Raw genomic sequence first — 14,769 nt, forward strand, 5'->3', positions numbered from 1 at the left:
TGGTACAACTGAGGTATCTATGTGATGCCTCAGGTCGGTGCGAGTTTGTAGACACCAAACATGTATAGGTTTACTTGTATCTAAGGGGTTAAAAAAAAATCACAAGCTTGTCCAAAAAACGTGGCGCAAGTTTTGCGCCATTTTCCAAAACCCGTAGCGTTCTCATTTTTCAGGATCTGAGGCTCAGTGATGGCTTATTTTTTGCGTCTCGACCTGACGTTTTTAACGGTACCATTTTTGCGTAGATGCTACGTTTTGATCGCCTGTTATTGCATTTTGCTCAAAATTTGCGGCGACCAAAAAACGTAATTTTGGAGTTTGGAATTTTTTTGCCGCTACGCCGTTTACTGATCAGATTCATTGATTTTATATTTTGATAGATCGGGCATTTCTGAACGTGGCGATACCAAATATGTGTGTATTTTTTATTTTTTTCACCCCATTGAAAATTAAAGGGTTAAAGGGGGGTGATTTGAACTTTTAGGTTTTTTTATTTTTTTCTACTTTTTTTTCTACTTTTTTTTAATTTTACTAGTCCCCCTAGGGGGCTATAGCGATCAGCAATCCAATTGCTCTGCACTATCTGCAGGTCTCAGCTACAGAGCTGAGAACTGCAGATTTGCTGCTTCACTTTCAATGCCGGCTGTATTCCGGCATTGAGAGGAAGTGAGTCATGTTAGCTACAGGCGTCATCACATGACCCTGTGCTACCATGGCAACCGCCGAAAGTCACATGATCATGTCACGTGACTTCCGGTGGGGGCGGGGTAAGTGACTGTCATGGCAGAGCCCATATACATATCGCTGCCAAGATTTTGGCAGCGAAATGTAAGGGGTTAATGGCCGCGGGTGGAAGCGATTCCACCCGCGGCTAGCAGGCACACATGTCAGCTGTTGATAACAGCGGATATGTGCGCGGATCGCCGGCACACGATCCATGACGTACCCAGTACGTCATGGGTCGTTAAGGGGTTAATAATTCTTGCAGGTTGTATGGTTAAATACAGGGACAGATCCTATTGACTAGGTTTTAACACCGCTGTCGTTTCGAGAAATGACTCCTCTACTACGCAGGCTCACACATTACCTCGGCTTCTACAAGGCGGTTGATAATGGTTTCAAGAGTCTCATGCTGGTAACACTTAAGAACACCCTCAAAGTAGTGAGAACGATGTCCAAGAGCCTTCGTCACAGTGATATCCAGATTGTTGTAGGTCTTCTCAGCTGCTAAATTCTAGGTCATAAAATGATAAAAGTAAAGGGTATGGTATGTAAGTAAGTTAGGAATTAATAGAGATAGGGACTATAAGGTTACTTACAATGACATCAAACTTGGAATAGATATCCACTACCCGGCCTGCGGAGAAATCATCAAGAAGTTTAAACATTCACAATGAAAAGGGGAAAAAATACAGCACATACATGGGGGGACAACTACGAAACAAGGCTGCATTTTTCTATGATTAGTTTTGCATTTAACGTAAATGTTCTCACTACAACATACTGTATGTAGCCTGCAATATAGCAAAAGTGAAGGAAGAAAAAAATAAAAATCAATCCCCCTTTGCATTACATTCTCAGCATTGCTGTTATTATAGTAGTGCTTAGCTTAAAGGGAACCTGTCGCCAGGTTTTCCCCTTATGAGCTGCGGCCACCACCAGTGAGCCATTATATACAGCATTCCAGAATACTGTATATAAGAGTCCAGGCCGCCGTGTATAACATAAAAAACACCTTTATTATCGTACTCACCTAGGGGGTGGTCCGATCTGATGAAAGTTGCTGCACTCGGTCCGGCGCCTCTTCTTGCCCAGCCCCGTGTCCATGATACGTTCTGCGTCACTCACAGAGAGGCCGTCATTGGGCTCCTGCACACTTTGATCTGCCTGGCTGATGGCAGAGCAAAGTACTTTAATGCATGGGCACGAGGAATGGTCAAAGGTCACCCACACATGCGCACTACTGTACTTTAATTTGCCCTCAATCAGCAAATCAGAGTGCGCATGTGCAGGAGTGCGATGGAGGCCTCTCTGAATGACGCAGGACACGTCATGCACATGGGGCTGGGCAGGAGATTGGCAATCCCAAAAGATGGAGGAGGCGCCGGACCGAGGGCAGCGATGCCTATCAGACAAGACCGCCCCCTAGTTCAGTATTATAAAGGTATTTTTTATGTTATACAGCGTGGCCTGGGCTCTTATGTACAGTTTTCTGGAATGCTGCATATAAGTGCTTACTGATGCTGGCCGCAGCTCAAAGGAAAAATTTGTTGACAGGTTCCCTTTCAAGGGGTATTCCCATCTCCAAGATCCTATCCTAATATGTAGTAGACGCAATAATAATATTCGCAAATACCTCCAATTAGAAATGTATAGTTCTGATATAGCCTTGTCACTTACCTCATGTTCAAGGCATTGCAGGACCTTCAGTATCCATGGTTACAACCATGCATACAGTCACAGTAAGTTGCTCATGGTCATAACCATAGATAAGGTCCTGCAATGCCCTGCACATGAGGTAAGAGACCATGGCTATATCAGGAGAACTATTCTACATTTCTAATTGGAAGTATTTGCTAATATTATTACATCTACTGCATATTGGGATAGGATCTTGGAGATGGGAATACCCCTTTAAGCTCTGAGGATATCATGACTGAGCCTACGGCAGATGCATACATTGGGGGTATAACGCAAATGTCGGAGGCATACATCACCCTGTGCGTCAAATTGTTAAAATATGTATACTGCGTGCTAAAAGCTCTTTGTTTTAAAATATAACTGTATAAAAAAAAAAAAAAAAACGTACAAGACTACGCTTCTCTTAGGCCACGTGCACACTGAGCAATCGGTGAGTTTTTTACCTCAGTATTTGTAGCCAAAAACCAGGAGAGGATGAATAACACAGAAGTGGTGTCGTGTCTCTATTATACTTTTCCACTCCTGGTTTGGCTACAAATACAGAGGTTAAAAAAACACCCCAAATACTCAATGTGTGCACGGGGCCTAATACAAAATAGAAAGAAAAAAAAAAAAAAGTTTGCTGATGTTATCTATGAACAGTCTTAAATATGTGCACACAGATCAGTTGACGGCACTCAGCAGGCTTAAGGTGGTGTCACACACAGCGACGACGACGTTGCTGCTACGTCACCATTTTCTGTGACGTTGCAGCGACGTCCTGTCGCTGTCGCTGTGTGTGACATCCAGCAACGACCTGGCCCCTGCTGTGAGGTCACCGCTCGTTGCTGAATGTCCTGCTTCATTTTTGGGTCGTCGCTCTCCCGCTGTGAAGCACACATCGCTGTGTGTGACAGCGAGAGAGCGACGAAATGAAGCGAGCAGGAGCCGGCGTCTGGCAGCTGCGGAAAGCTGTAACCACTGTAAACATCAGGTAACCAAGGGAAGACCTTTCCCTGGTTACCCGATATTTACCTTTGTTACCAGCCTCCGCCGCTCTTGCTGCTAGTGCCGGCTCCTGCACTGTGACATGTAGCTGCAGTACGCATCGGGTAATTAACCCGATGTGTACTGTAGCTAGGAGAGCAAGGAGCCAGCGCTAAGCAGTGTGCGCGGCTCCCTGCTCTCTGCACTGTGACATGTAGCTGCAGTACACATCGGGTTAATTAACCCGATGTGTACTGTAGCTAGGAGAGCAAGGAGCCAGCGCTAAGCAGTGTGCGCGGCTCCCTGCTCTCTGCACATGTAGCACAGCGACGTTATGATCGCTGCTGCGTCGCTGTGTTTGACAGCTAAGCAGCGATCATAACAGCGACTTACAAGGTCGCTGTTACGTCACAGAAAATGGTGATGTAACAGCGATGTCGTTGTCGCTATGTGTGAACCCAGCTTTACAGATTACACGATCCTCTCTACACTAATAAAAATAATTATTTAAAGTATTTTGCCGCAGGGTCGGATTCGGTACAAATGCGGTTAAGTTCAATTAATTTCCAATGGAGTCGCGGCAGGATGCAGCCACATGCGGTTGTGTGTGCCGCATGTGGCCGCATCTTGCCGTGATTCCATTGGAGGTGAATTGAACTTACACACATTTGTACCAGATCCGGCCCTGCGGCAAAATACCGCTGATGTGAGCGGCGCCTTAAGCCTGCTTTACACCTTACAATTAAGCATACGATATCGTATGCGATGTGACACGCCCCCATTGTATGTGCGGCACGTTCAATTTGTTGACCGTGTAGCACAAACGATTAATTGCCGTCACACGTACTTACCCGTCCATATGACCTCGCTGTGGCAGTGAACATCCACTTCCTGGAGTGGGAGGGATGTTCGGCGTCACAGCGATATCACACGGCAGGCGGCCAATAGAAGCGGAGGGGCGGAGATGAGCGGGACGTAAACATCCCGCCCACCTCCTTCCTTCCGCATTGCCGACGGGAACTGCGGGACGCAGGTAAGCTGCAGTACATCGTTCCCGGGGTGTCGCACACCGCGATGTGTGCTGCCTCGGGAACATTGAACAACCCCGACGTTCAATTTTTAGGTTTTGAACGAGGTGTATGCGATCAACGTTTATTCGTTCAATCGCACGTAGGTTTCACACACTACAATATCACTAACTATGCCGGATGTGCGTCACTTACGACGTGACCCCGCCAACACATTGTAAAATATATTGTAGAGTGTAAAGCCCGCTTTAGGAGGTAAAGATTAGCTCTTTGGGGGCGGACTGGACCATGCGTTGTGGTTGTACATATAATTAGTGATGAACGAGCACTAGAATGGGACTCATGAAGAGCAGTTAAACGATTGAATGGGAGCGACTCAAGCATCCAAGTATAAAGGAAACTATGGGGAACTCGAGCATTTCTCCAGGAAATCTTCTAGAAAAACGCCTCATTGACTTCCATGATACTCCAGTGCTCCAGTCGCACCCATACGAGCATACAACTACTGAGCAGATAACTCGTCCCTAAGTTGAACTTGATGGACATTTGTATTTTTTTTTCAACTTTATTAATTATGTAACATAAGGTTTCACAGCTCCACATCTGCGCTTACCAAGGTTACTGCATAAAAATCATCATTTGTGAGGCTGTATAATGTACATGCTTTCTTCAGACTGTGCGCACCTAAAACAATGGGACTTTGCTAAAGGCCCATTCACACTGCCTGTTCTCAGCTGTTAAATGACTGCTGATAAGATATTTACTGATTGACAGTTGTGTAATGGCCTCTTTATACCAGCTGACCAGAATACTAGGTTCACAGAATATCATATGAAAATCATCGCACCTGACGAACTGTTTTGTTTGTTGGTCGATTTCTGGCCCAATAAGACAGGCCAACAGTCAGGAAGGAGCAGAGCCCATTCCCTGATTATCAGCCTATCTAAATGGGCCTTAGGCTATGTGCGCACTAGACCGTTTTTCCCGCGGATTTACCCGCGGATTTGCCCCGGAAATTTCTTGAGAAATGTCTGCAATCTTTGTGCAGACATTTCCCATGAAATTCAATGAGAAAAAAAAATAGCTGTGCGCACTGTGCGGATTTTTCTCAAGAAACTTTCTTGAGAAAATGTGCATGTCCATTAATTTCCGCAGGTACCGGGGGTATTCCGGGGGTATTCCGCAGGTAGCAATGATGTGCGGTATACCACCGGAATAGCCGCGATTTACCTGCGGTAATGCCCATCGCTGCCTGCGGTTTTGCAGGAAGCGATGTCATTATGCCAGGAAGAGGAGCAGAGGAAACACACGTCACACTCCCTGGACGCCGCACAGAAGCACTTCCGTGCGACCTCCAGGTGTCTGTGCAGTGTGTGTCCTGCTCCGGCCTCGCGGCTGCCTGCACTGCAGGGTGTCAGTGTCTGCCCGCAGTGTCAGCAGCCTGTCACGCTGCAGCGCAGGCAGACACGGACATCCTGCAGTGCTGGGAGCCGCGGGGATGACGATCGCTGCTGTCAGGAGGTGAGATCATTACCTGCTGTGACGATCTCCTGCCTCCTGACGTCAGCGCTGTCACTGCTGTCTAGGGCCGACTCGCGAGCGGCCCGAGACTGTCACTAGCGGTGACGTCACGGGCTCTCGCGATAAGTCAGTGACAGCGCTGACGTCAGCAGTACAGGAGATGATCACAGAAGGTAATGATCTCATCTATGCTCCTGATGGCAGCGCTCGTCATCCCCTGCAGTGACCTGAGCTGACCTATTGATGTTAGCTCAGGTCACTGCATTGCTCTCCCAGCCAATGGGGAACATTCTGTTTTTCATTGACTGGGACAGCGACTATGGTATGGATCGCCGTGCCCCCCCCCCCCCCCTTATTGGATTACGCCGGACGTGGAATGGATTGTGCTCTTTTCAATAAATTGGTTAAAGAGGGAATGTTTTGGGGAGTGTTTTTTCAAATAAAACTTTTTTTGTTGTCTATTTTTTAATTATTACTGACTGGGTTGGTGATGTCGGGTATCTGATAGACGCCTGACCTCACCAACCCCAGGGCTTGATGCCAGGTGACATTACACATCTGGCATCAACCCCATATATTACCCCGTTTGCCAACGCACCAGGGCGCGGGATGAGCTGGGGCAAAGCGCCAGGATTGGCACGTCTAATGGATGCGCCACTTCTGGGGCGGCTGCGGCCTGCTATTTTTAGGCTGGGGAGTGTCCAATAACAGTGGACCTCCCTAGTCTGAGAATATCAGACCCCAGCTGTCCGCTTTACCTTGGCTGGTGATCCAATATGGGGGGGACCCCACGTTTTTTGTTTTAAATTATTTATATAATTTAAAATAACAGCGTGGGGTGCCCACTGTTTTTGATTATCAGCCAAGGTGAAGCTGCCAGCGGTGGTCTGCAGGCTGCAGCCGTCTGCTTTACCCTAGCTGGCTACAAAAAATAGGGGGACCTCACGTCATTTTTTTTTAATTATTTATTTATTTTATGGCTAAATACAAGGCTAAGCACCCTTTAGGCTACTTTCACACATCCGGCTTGAGCTCTGCGGCTCAATCCGGCTGTGCAAGCTATGCAACGGATGCGGTGAAAACACCGCATCCTTTGCATAGGTTTTTCCTTTGCGGCCAGTCCGGTTTTTGCCGCTTGCGGCATGCTACTGAGCATGCGCAGTGGCAAAAACCGCATGCGGCGGCCGGATGCGGTTATTGCCGCATCGCGCCGCATCCGGCCGCCATAGGCATGTATTGAAAAATGTGCCGCATCGGCCGAATGCGGCGCGATGCGGTTTTTTTTGCCGCACGAAAAAACGTGCCAGGCAACTTTCCATCCGGCCGCCGCATCGGCTACATCTGCCGCATGCGGCAAAAAACGGACGGAACGCAAGGCCATGCGGCACAATGCGGCACTAATTAAAGTCTATGCAGGAAAATCGCAACCGGCAGCAAAAAAAACCGGTTGCGATTTTCATGCAAAGTGCCGGATTGTGCCGCATAGCAAAAACCGGAGGTGTGAAAGTAGCCTAAGTGCCACATGAAAGTCACTAAAGGGTGCCAGCTTAGAAAATGCAGGGAGGTGGAACATTATATAGGTTTTTCTCATCTATCTATCTATCCCTCTATCTATCTATCTATCTATCTATCCCTCTATCTATCTATCTATCCCTCTATCTATCTATCCCTCTATCTATCTATCTATCTATCTATCTATCCCTCTATCTATCTATCTATCTATCTATCTATCTATCCCTCTATCTATCTATCCCTCTATCTATCCCTCTATCTATCTATCTATCTATCCCTCTATCTATCTATCTATATCTATCTATCCCTCTATCTATCTATCTATCTATCCCTCTATCTATCTATCTATCTATCCCTCTGTGAGGTAAATCCGGAGAGATGACGATAAATCATGATATTCAAGTATGTCAGGAAGCCCTCTCCTGGTGTCAACCCCCCTTTCCTTCACACAACTGGTTTAGCAACAAATCCCATGGCCATGTCCTGTGATATGGAAATGAGGTGGTGTAGGGACAATGGACACAGGATGACTCCCTGCCGTCACCCTGTAGTAGGAGCTGCTATCTAATTAGCAAGGCTATGGAAATAGCCAGACAGAACGACTCCAGTAAAAAATGGTTCATATCTCGCAAGCCATATTTCCGATAAATATGGCAACCATAAAAATGGTGTCTCCGCATGTGGACGATGCCGGCACCCTTTTTTTATGGGAGCAGGACATTGGGAAATGCCCCAGGCGTGATATCAGCCAATGGGGAACTGGCAGACAGGTCATGAGTCCCCTCGTTCTGTAGCTAAATTCATAACTGTCACAATAAGAGCATTGGCGTCCGCCTACGACGCTCCCAGGCCAAGTTATGGCCATATTCCATGTTGTGGATTTTGTCCATAACTCCAGCCAGGGGTGGAGCAGTGCTCCCTGTGAGGTCACTAAGGTAGGAGGGGACCTGGATTGCCCAGGTTGATAACCCTACTTCGGCCATTTTCCAGTGTTCTTCTGCTCGGGGGCCTGGTTGGGAAAGACCTGTGAGGGAGTTCCTGGAAACCTGGTCTACAGCGCCCCCCTGTGGCCAGACGCAACAAGGTAACTGCTGGAACTGTGTATGCCTGTTTGTAACCCATGCTTTGATTGTAACTGTACTCTGACATATGTATATTCTGTAGATTCCCTATTGTATATATTGTAGTTCTAGTGTGCTTTAGGCTGATTAAATTATATAATTAATCTTGGGTTGTTCTGTTATCTCGATCTTGAATCCCACGTCTGTGTGTTCGGCTAATAGTTACCGTAAATCGGTTGGTGGCAGCGAATTGTGCCAAGGATTATTGTGGGGAGGCCAGTGAGATTCGGGGAGATTTTATATATTCCGCCCGCGGAGGTCGGGGGAATATATACCTTACTCTCACCGGGGACCCTTCAATAATCGGCATAAGTAGTATAGCGGCCTCCTTGCTTATTGTCGGGCAATTCCATAATTGGCCTGACTATAAGAGGGGCGCTAGAGAGCGCGTCACGTGCTCTGTCTGTCGGTCGGGAGGTATAAAAGGAGGGGTGACCCCCACTTGTTACCCCCCGATTGTGACGTACTGGTAGCCAGCGCGGGGGATTTCTGAGTGACCCCCCCGGTGGTTTGTGACACCCTCTATCTATCTATCCCTCTATCTATCCCTCTATCTATCTATTCATCTATCTATCTATCCCTCTATCTATCTATCTATTCATCTATCCATCTTTCCCTCTATCCACTATCTGTCTATGGATTATCTTTATTATTTATTGCAGGGACAAACCTGCGGTAAATCCGCGGTAAATCCGCGGCAAATTCGCGGCAAATTCGCGGCAAATCCGCGGCAAATCCGCGGCAAAAACGCATGCGGATTTGGTGCGGATTTTTTCCGCAGGTCCGGAAATCTTTCACTGGCAGAAGTTTCTCAAGAAATTTTCTTGAGAAACTTCACATTTCTAGTGCGCACATAGCCTTAAGGTACCGTCACACTAAGCAACATCACTTCTGAGGCAAGACTTTTGTGACTTAACAGCGATGTTGCTAGCGATGTTGCTTAGTGTGACATCCAGCAACAACCTGGCCCCTGCTGTGAGGTCGCTGGTTGTTGCTGAATGTCCTGGACCATTTTTTAGTTGTTGCTCTCCCGCTGTTAAGCATACATCGCTGTGTGTGACAGCGAGAGAGCAACAAATGAATGGGCAGTGAGCAGGGAGCCGGCTTCTGCGGACGCTGGTAACCAATGTAAATATCGGGTAACCAAGAAGACCTTTCCTTGGTTACCCGATATTTACCTTCGTTACCAGCGTCCGCCGCTCTCAGCTGTCAGTGCCGGCTCCCGGCACACATAGCCAGACTACACATCGGGTAATTAACCCGATGTGTACTCTGGCTAGGAGTGCAGGGAGCCAGCGCTAAGCGGTGTGCGCTGGTAACCAAGGTAAATATTGGGTTGGTTACCCGATATTTACCTTAGTTACCAAGCGCAGCATCGCTTCCATGCATCGCTGCTGGCTGGGGGCTGGTCACTGGTTGCTGGTGAGATCTGCCTGTGTGACAGCTCACCAGCAACCCGTGTAGCGACGCTCCAGCGATCCCTGCCAGGTCGCTGGAGCGTCGCTTAGTGTGACGGTACCTTTAGCAATTCTGCCACTAATCTTTCTCAGATGTTTTGTTTAGGTATCTACCTTGGATAATGAATCTATACCTATATTGCACAACTAGAAATATCTAAACTCCCTTTTCTTTTCTTCTATTGCAGGATTGCTGTGCATTTTTTAATTTAAACTGTGAACTATGTTCTGAGGACGCACATACACGGCTTTTCAAAAGTAAATACAGTGGAACCTTAGTTAACGAGAAAAATCTGTTCTGGGAGTGTGCTTGTAAACCAAGTTACTCGTTCAGCAAAGCAAGATTTCCCATAGAAAATCATTGCAATGCAGACAATTCGTTCCACAACTTGTTAAATGTCCCATCCTGGTCCCCTGTTGTGCCATTCCACACACGTACAAACACACACATGCTCACCTTACCTTCCGATCCATTGCCAGCCTCCTGGAACTTGCAGTTCGCCGGTACGGGCTGTGTATCGGGTAACCATCGTGACGAGGGAGGAACTTCTGCTGCCAGAGCGCTGACGTCAAAGGCGCCACTTGCCTCTAATTGGCCAGCGCACTGCCGTAGAGTAGCAGCTGACAGCGGAAGTTCCTCCCTCGTCGTGATGGTTGCCGATACACATCCTGTAGCGGCGAACTACAAGATTCATGATGCAGGCGATGGAACGGAAGGTAAGGTAAGCATAATGTGTGTGCGTGCGTGCGTACATGTTTGTGTGTGTGTGTGGACTGCAAGAGCGGGTCAGAGCGCGGTGGATGTACGGAACTGGAAGTGTGTGCGGTGAGTATTTGCTCGTTCAGCAAAGCTTGCTCGTAAACGGAGTTACAAATTGACAGCAAGCTTTGCTCGTTAAGTGATATACTCGCTAACTGGGTTACTCGTTAAGCGAGGTTCCACTGCCACTGTATTAAAAGCCTGTAATTCGGATACTATACAAGCCTGATCGGAGGAGCTTAGGAGCCACCACGGACCAATAGCATAAAAGGGCTGCAGTGTTCTTCTGAGCACGGCATGTTCTTCACTGTCTGCACAGTCATGCTGGCTTTTCCATAGGTGTGGCTGTGCCTGGTACTGCAGTTCAGCCGCAATACAATAGGACTGAACTACTGGCAGTGGAGTAATCTGAAGGACTTGGGGACCAATGCAAAAGCGCCACTGGGGCCCCCAGTTATTACAAGTCTTTAATACCGTTGGTCTTTTTATATTGGCAAAATGGACTTTTGGGGCCCCCTAGGCTCCAGGGTCTGGGTGCGGTTGCAACCCCTTGCACCTATTGCAATTACGTCCCTGACTACTGGCTGTGCTTCACTTCTATTTTTGACATGGACAAGTAAGGAATATATTCAAAAAGCAAAATAAAAATTAAATTATATATTGCCATAGAAGACACTTCAAATAGATGACTCCACATTTACCAGAATCATCCACAATGGGTAAAGCAGAGACCCGACGCTGCACAAAAATACCCAAAGCGACATATACAGGAGTGTTGGGATGAACCTTGGCAATGTTATCGTAAGTGCCAATCTTCAACTCTCTCAACGTTCGATTCACAAAACTCGGCTTCTCCAATTCAGACATCTGAGGATAAAATCAGGTCAGAAAGAAGATCATAAAGGATCAAAAACAGCAACAAATGATCAATAATAGAAATTAACTCACAAAAAGCTTGAGGAATTTAAGAATGCGTTTGTGTGTTAATATATACAGGGTATTTCCAGAGTCCGGAGAAATGACTGGAAGGCGATGAATACGGTTCTTGATCAGGGAAGAGACAGCATCAAACAAGCTAAGGGATAAAAATATATGTATGAGCGTGATCGAGCAATACAACAATGATATTCCTATTAGAGGGCAGACTGGCACTAAACGCCTCCTCACCTGGCACTGGGTGATATACTGACCAAAGGCTTGAAGGAGTCTTGTAAATAAACCTCTGGAGAAAAACAATGGAATAATCTGATCCATTCATTAGAAAATATGACCTTGTGGCTAATCAGTGCTGCCCATCTACAATAGAGAACAGTTATAGCCTTCTGCCAAATATTAACTATGTACCCAACAGCACTCACCTCTCCACGTCTCTATCTTATGCTCCTCCAGCTCATAAATCTGCACCTGATAACACCGAGATAACAAGGTAACTATTAACTGCTCATCAATGGCACGGTCTGTAACCACTCTGCTGCTCAGATGATATAATAATCACTCACTGACAACTGCTGAATTATGAAGATAACACCCCAATAATACAGTGACCACAGCACAGAGGATGTGTGTTATGCTGGCATTGAGGATGAGAAAAAAGAAAAATATATACTACTTAAAGGAATTGTTCACTATAGGACAACCCATTTTGAATTTCTAAAGTGTACAGAACACAAAAAAAAAAGAAAAATATCTTGATTTCCAGAACTGACGCCTTTTCTCCATGGGCCGGGGGAGATGGCGCTTGTAGAGAAATTCGACTAGAAAGTCTGCATTTTTCTTATTTTATTCAGCACAGTGTGACTAAAAGGGATTGTCCAGAAGGGAACTACCCCTATAAAGAGGCCATCATCATATACAAATGAAGGCTACGATAATGAAAATAGCTGATTATGGACCAACTGTACAGATGTAGGCCCCAATTCATCAAAGTGTTTCCGCCATAAAATTGGTGTAAAACACCGTAAAAAGTTGCTAACTTTTTTGCACAAGTCTGATTTGTACAAACATTTCGCAATTATTGATGTTTTGCATGCCAGTTCCGCCATATTGGGTAGGGGAGGGGATGAGCTGGAGGTCAGGATGAGGCGTGCCTGCGTCCACCAAATTCACCAATAGTAGCTACATTTCTGGAATGTTACTCCAGTCCCTAACGGTACTAGTATTTCTGGCGAGGAGCACACACCACCAAGATGTGTTGAAATTATTAAGTGGCATGCACCCCTCATGCATCCAGCTCATCTAAAGATACAGTCACACTAAGCAACATCGCTAGCAACATCACTGCTGAGGCACAACTTGCTAGCGATGTTGCTGTGTGTGACATCCAGCAACAACCTGGCCCCTGCTGTGAGGTCGTTGGTTGTTGCTGAATGTCCTGGACCATTTTTTAGTTGTTGCTGTCCCGCTGTGAAGCACAGATCGCTGTGTGTGACAGCGCCAGAGCAACAACTAAATGTGCAGGGAGTAGGAGCCGGCTTCTGCGGACGCTGGTAACCACGGTAAACAGCGGGTAACCAAGAAGTCCTTACCTTGGTTACCCGATATTTACCTTTGCTACCAGCGTCCGCCGCTCTCACGCTGTCAGTGCCGGCTCCCTGCTCTCTGAACACGTAGCTGGAGTACACATCGGGTAATTAACCCGATGTGTACTGTAGCTATGTGTGCAGGGAACAGGGAGCCGGCACTGGCAGCGTGAGAGCGGCGGACGCTGGTAACGAAGGTAAATATCAGGTAACCAAGGGAAGGGCTTCTTGGTTACCCGATGTTTACCCTGGTTACCAGCGTCCGCAGAAGCCCGGCTCCTGCTGCCTGCACACGTAGTAGAGTACACATCAGGTAATTAACCCAATGTGTACTGTGGCTAGGAGTGCAGGGAGCCAGCGCTAAGCGGTGTGCGCTGGTAACCAAGGTAAATATCGGGTTGGTTACCCGATATTTACCTTAGTTACCAAGCGCAGCATGCTTCCACGTGTAGCGACGCTCCAGCGATCCCTGCCAGGTCAGGTTGCTGGTGGGATCGCTGGAGCGTCGCTTAGTGTGACATCTCACCAGTGACCTCCTAGGGATCGCTGGTAAGTTGCTATCAGGTTGTATCATTGTTGGGATCACTGGTAAGTTGTTTAGTGTGACTGGGCCTTTATTCCTGTACGCCCCTCTTAAAAGACTGCCGGGCTCTACCCACACAGTTTCACTATTCAGCTTCCCTTTAAAAGGGGTTGTACCATATGCTTCGTTATTAAAAAATAAAATAAGCCTTACTTTCCCCTCCTCGGGTCCAGTGCGCCTCAGACGCTGCAGTTTGCATCGGCACAGCCACTGAGCTCAGTGATTGGCTGCAGCGCTGTTGACCTGATGTCACCGCTGCAGTGGCAGAGACACAATGTTGGACCCGGGAGAGGGTAAGTAACGCTCATTTTGCTTTGTGTTTTTTTTTTTTGCTTTTTATCACAAATAGCTGAGCATATTCCCATTCAATCCCATCCCATTGAATGGAGCCACGTCAAAGAAAGGAGCATGGAGAAACCAGAAGGATGGATTGTGATGAAAGACTCCGCAGGGATTTCTTGCATTATATTATTACAGCTCCTATGCTAAGTATTATTGTACAATGCTTTCAAGGACATGACAGCTTACCATGGAAGATTTGTAGTATCTGTGCAGAATATTGATAAAGTCAGTGATGGTTAGCATACCTTCAACGGAGACAACAAAAACACAATCAAGACTTGCTTTCAGAAATGTGACAAATTAATTCTGCCGTTTGGGGACTTACCCACAAAACTCTGCTTCTTGCTGTCCCACAAGGGCGCTGCTCTTACTCCATTACTGACCAGTGCAAAGAAAGCCTTCTTCACCTGCAAGATGTATTAATACTAAGGCCCTGATCACACTGGTTCGGACAGACAAATGGAACAAGTAGTCAGTTACATTGGTAAATATAAGTAGAGGGGCTTATTGATTATTATGGAGGGGGGGGCTGTTTTTTG

At 46.8% G+C, this 14,769-nt stretch overlaps 1 protein-coding gene across 2 annotated transcripts in view; it reads right to left on the reverse strand.

The window, feature by feature from the left end:
* Positions 1–14,769, reverse strand: part of PRKAG1 (protein kinase AMP-activated non-catalytic subunit gamma 1) — a 61,372-nt gene that overhangs the window by 27,638 nt on the left and 18,965 nt on the right. For both annotated transcript variants that reach the window (XM_075334406.1, XM_075334408.1), the window contains exons 4-11: positions 14,556–14,637; positions 14,417–14,475; positions 12,145–12,190; positions 11,954–12,008; positions 11,735–11,861; positions 11,488–11,653; positions 1,320–1,357; positions 1,088–1,234 (exon numbers count right to left, since the gene is read on the reverse strand). In XM_075334406.1, the coding sequence (XP_075190521.1) occupies positions 1,088–1,234; positions 1,320–1,357; positions 11,488–11,653; positions 11,735–11,861; positions 11,954–12,008; positions 12,145–12,190; positions 14,417–14,475; positions 14,556–14,637 (720 nt within the window). The remainder of the gene's footprint in view (positions 1–1,087; positions 1,235–1,319; positions 1,358–11,487; positions 11,654–11,734; positions 11,862–11,953; positions 12,009–12,144; positions 12,191–14,416; positions 14,476–14,555; positions 14,638–14,769) is intronic.

Source organism: Anomaloglossus baeobatrachus, chromosome 2, assembly GCF_048569485.1.
Source record: "Anomaloglossus baeobatrachus isolate aAnoBae1 chromosome 2, aAnoBae1.hap1, whole genome shotgun sequence".
NCBI classification, from domain to species: Eukaryota; Metazoa; Chordata; class Amphibia; order Anura; family Aromobatidae; genus Anomaloglossus; species Anomaloglossus baeobatrachus.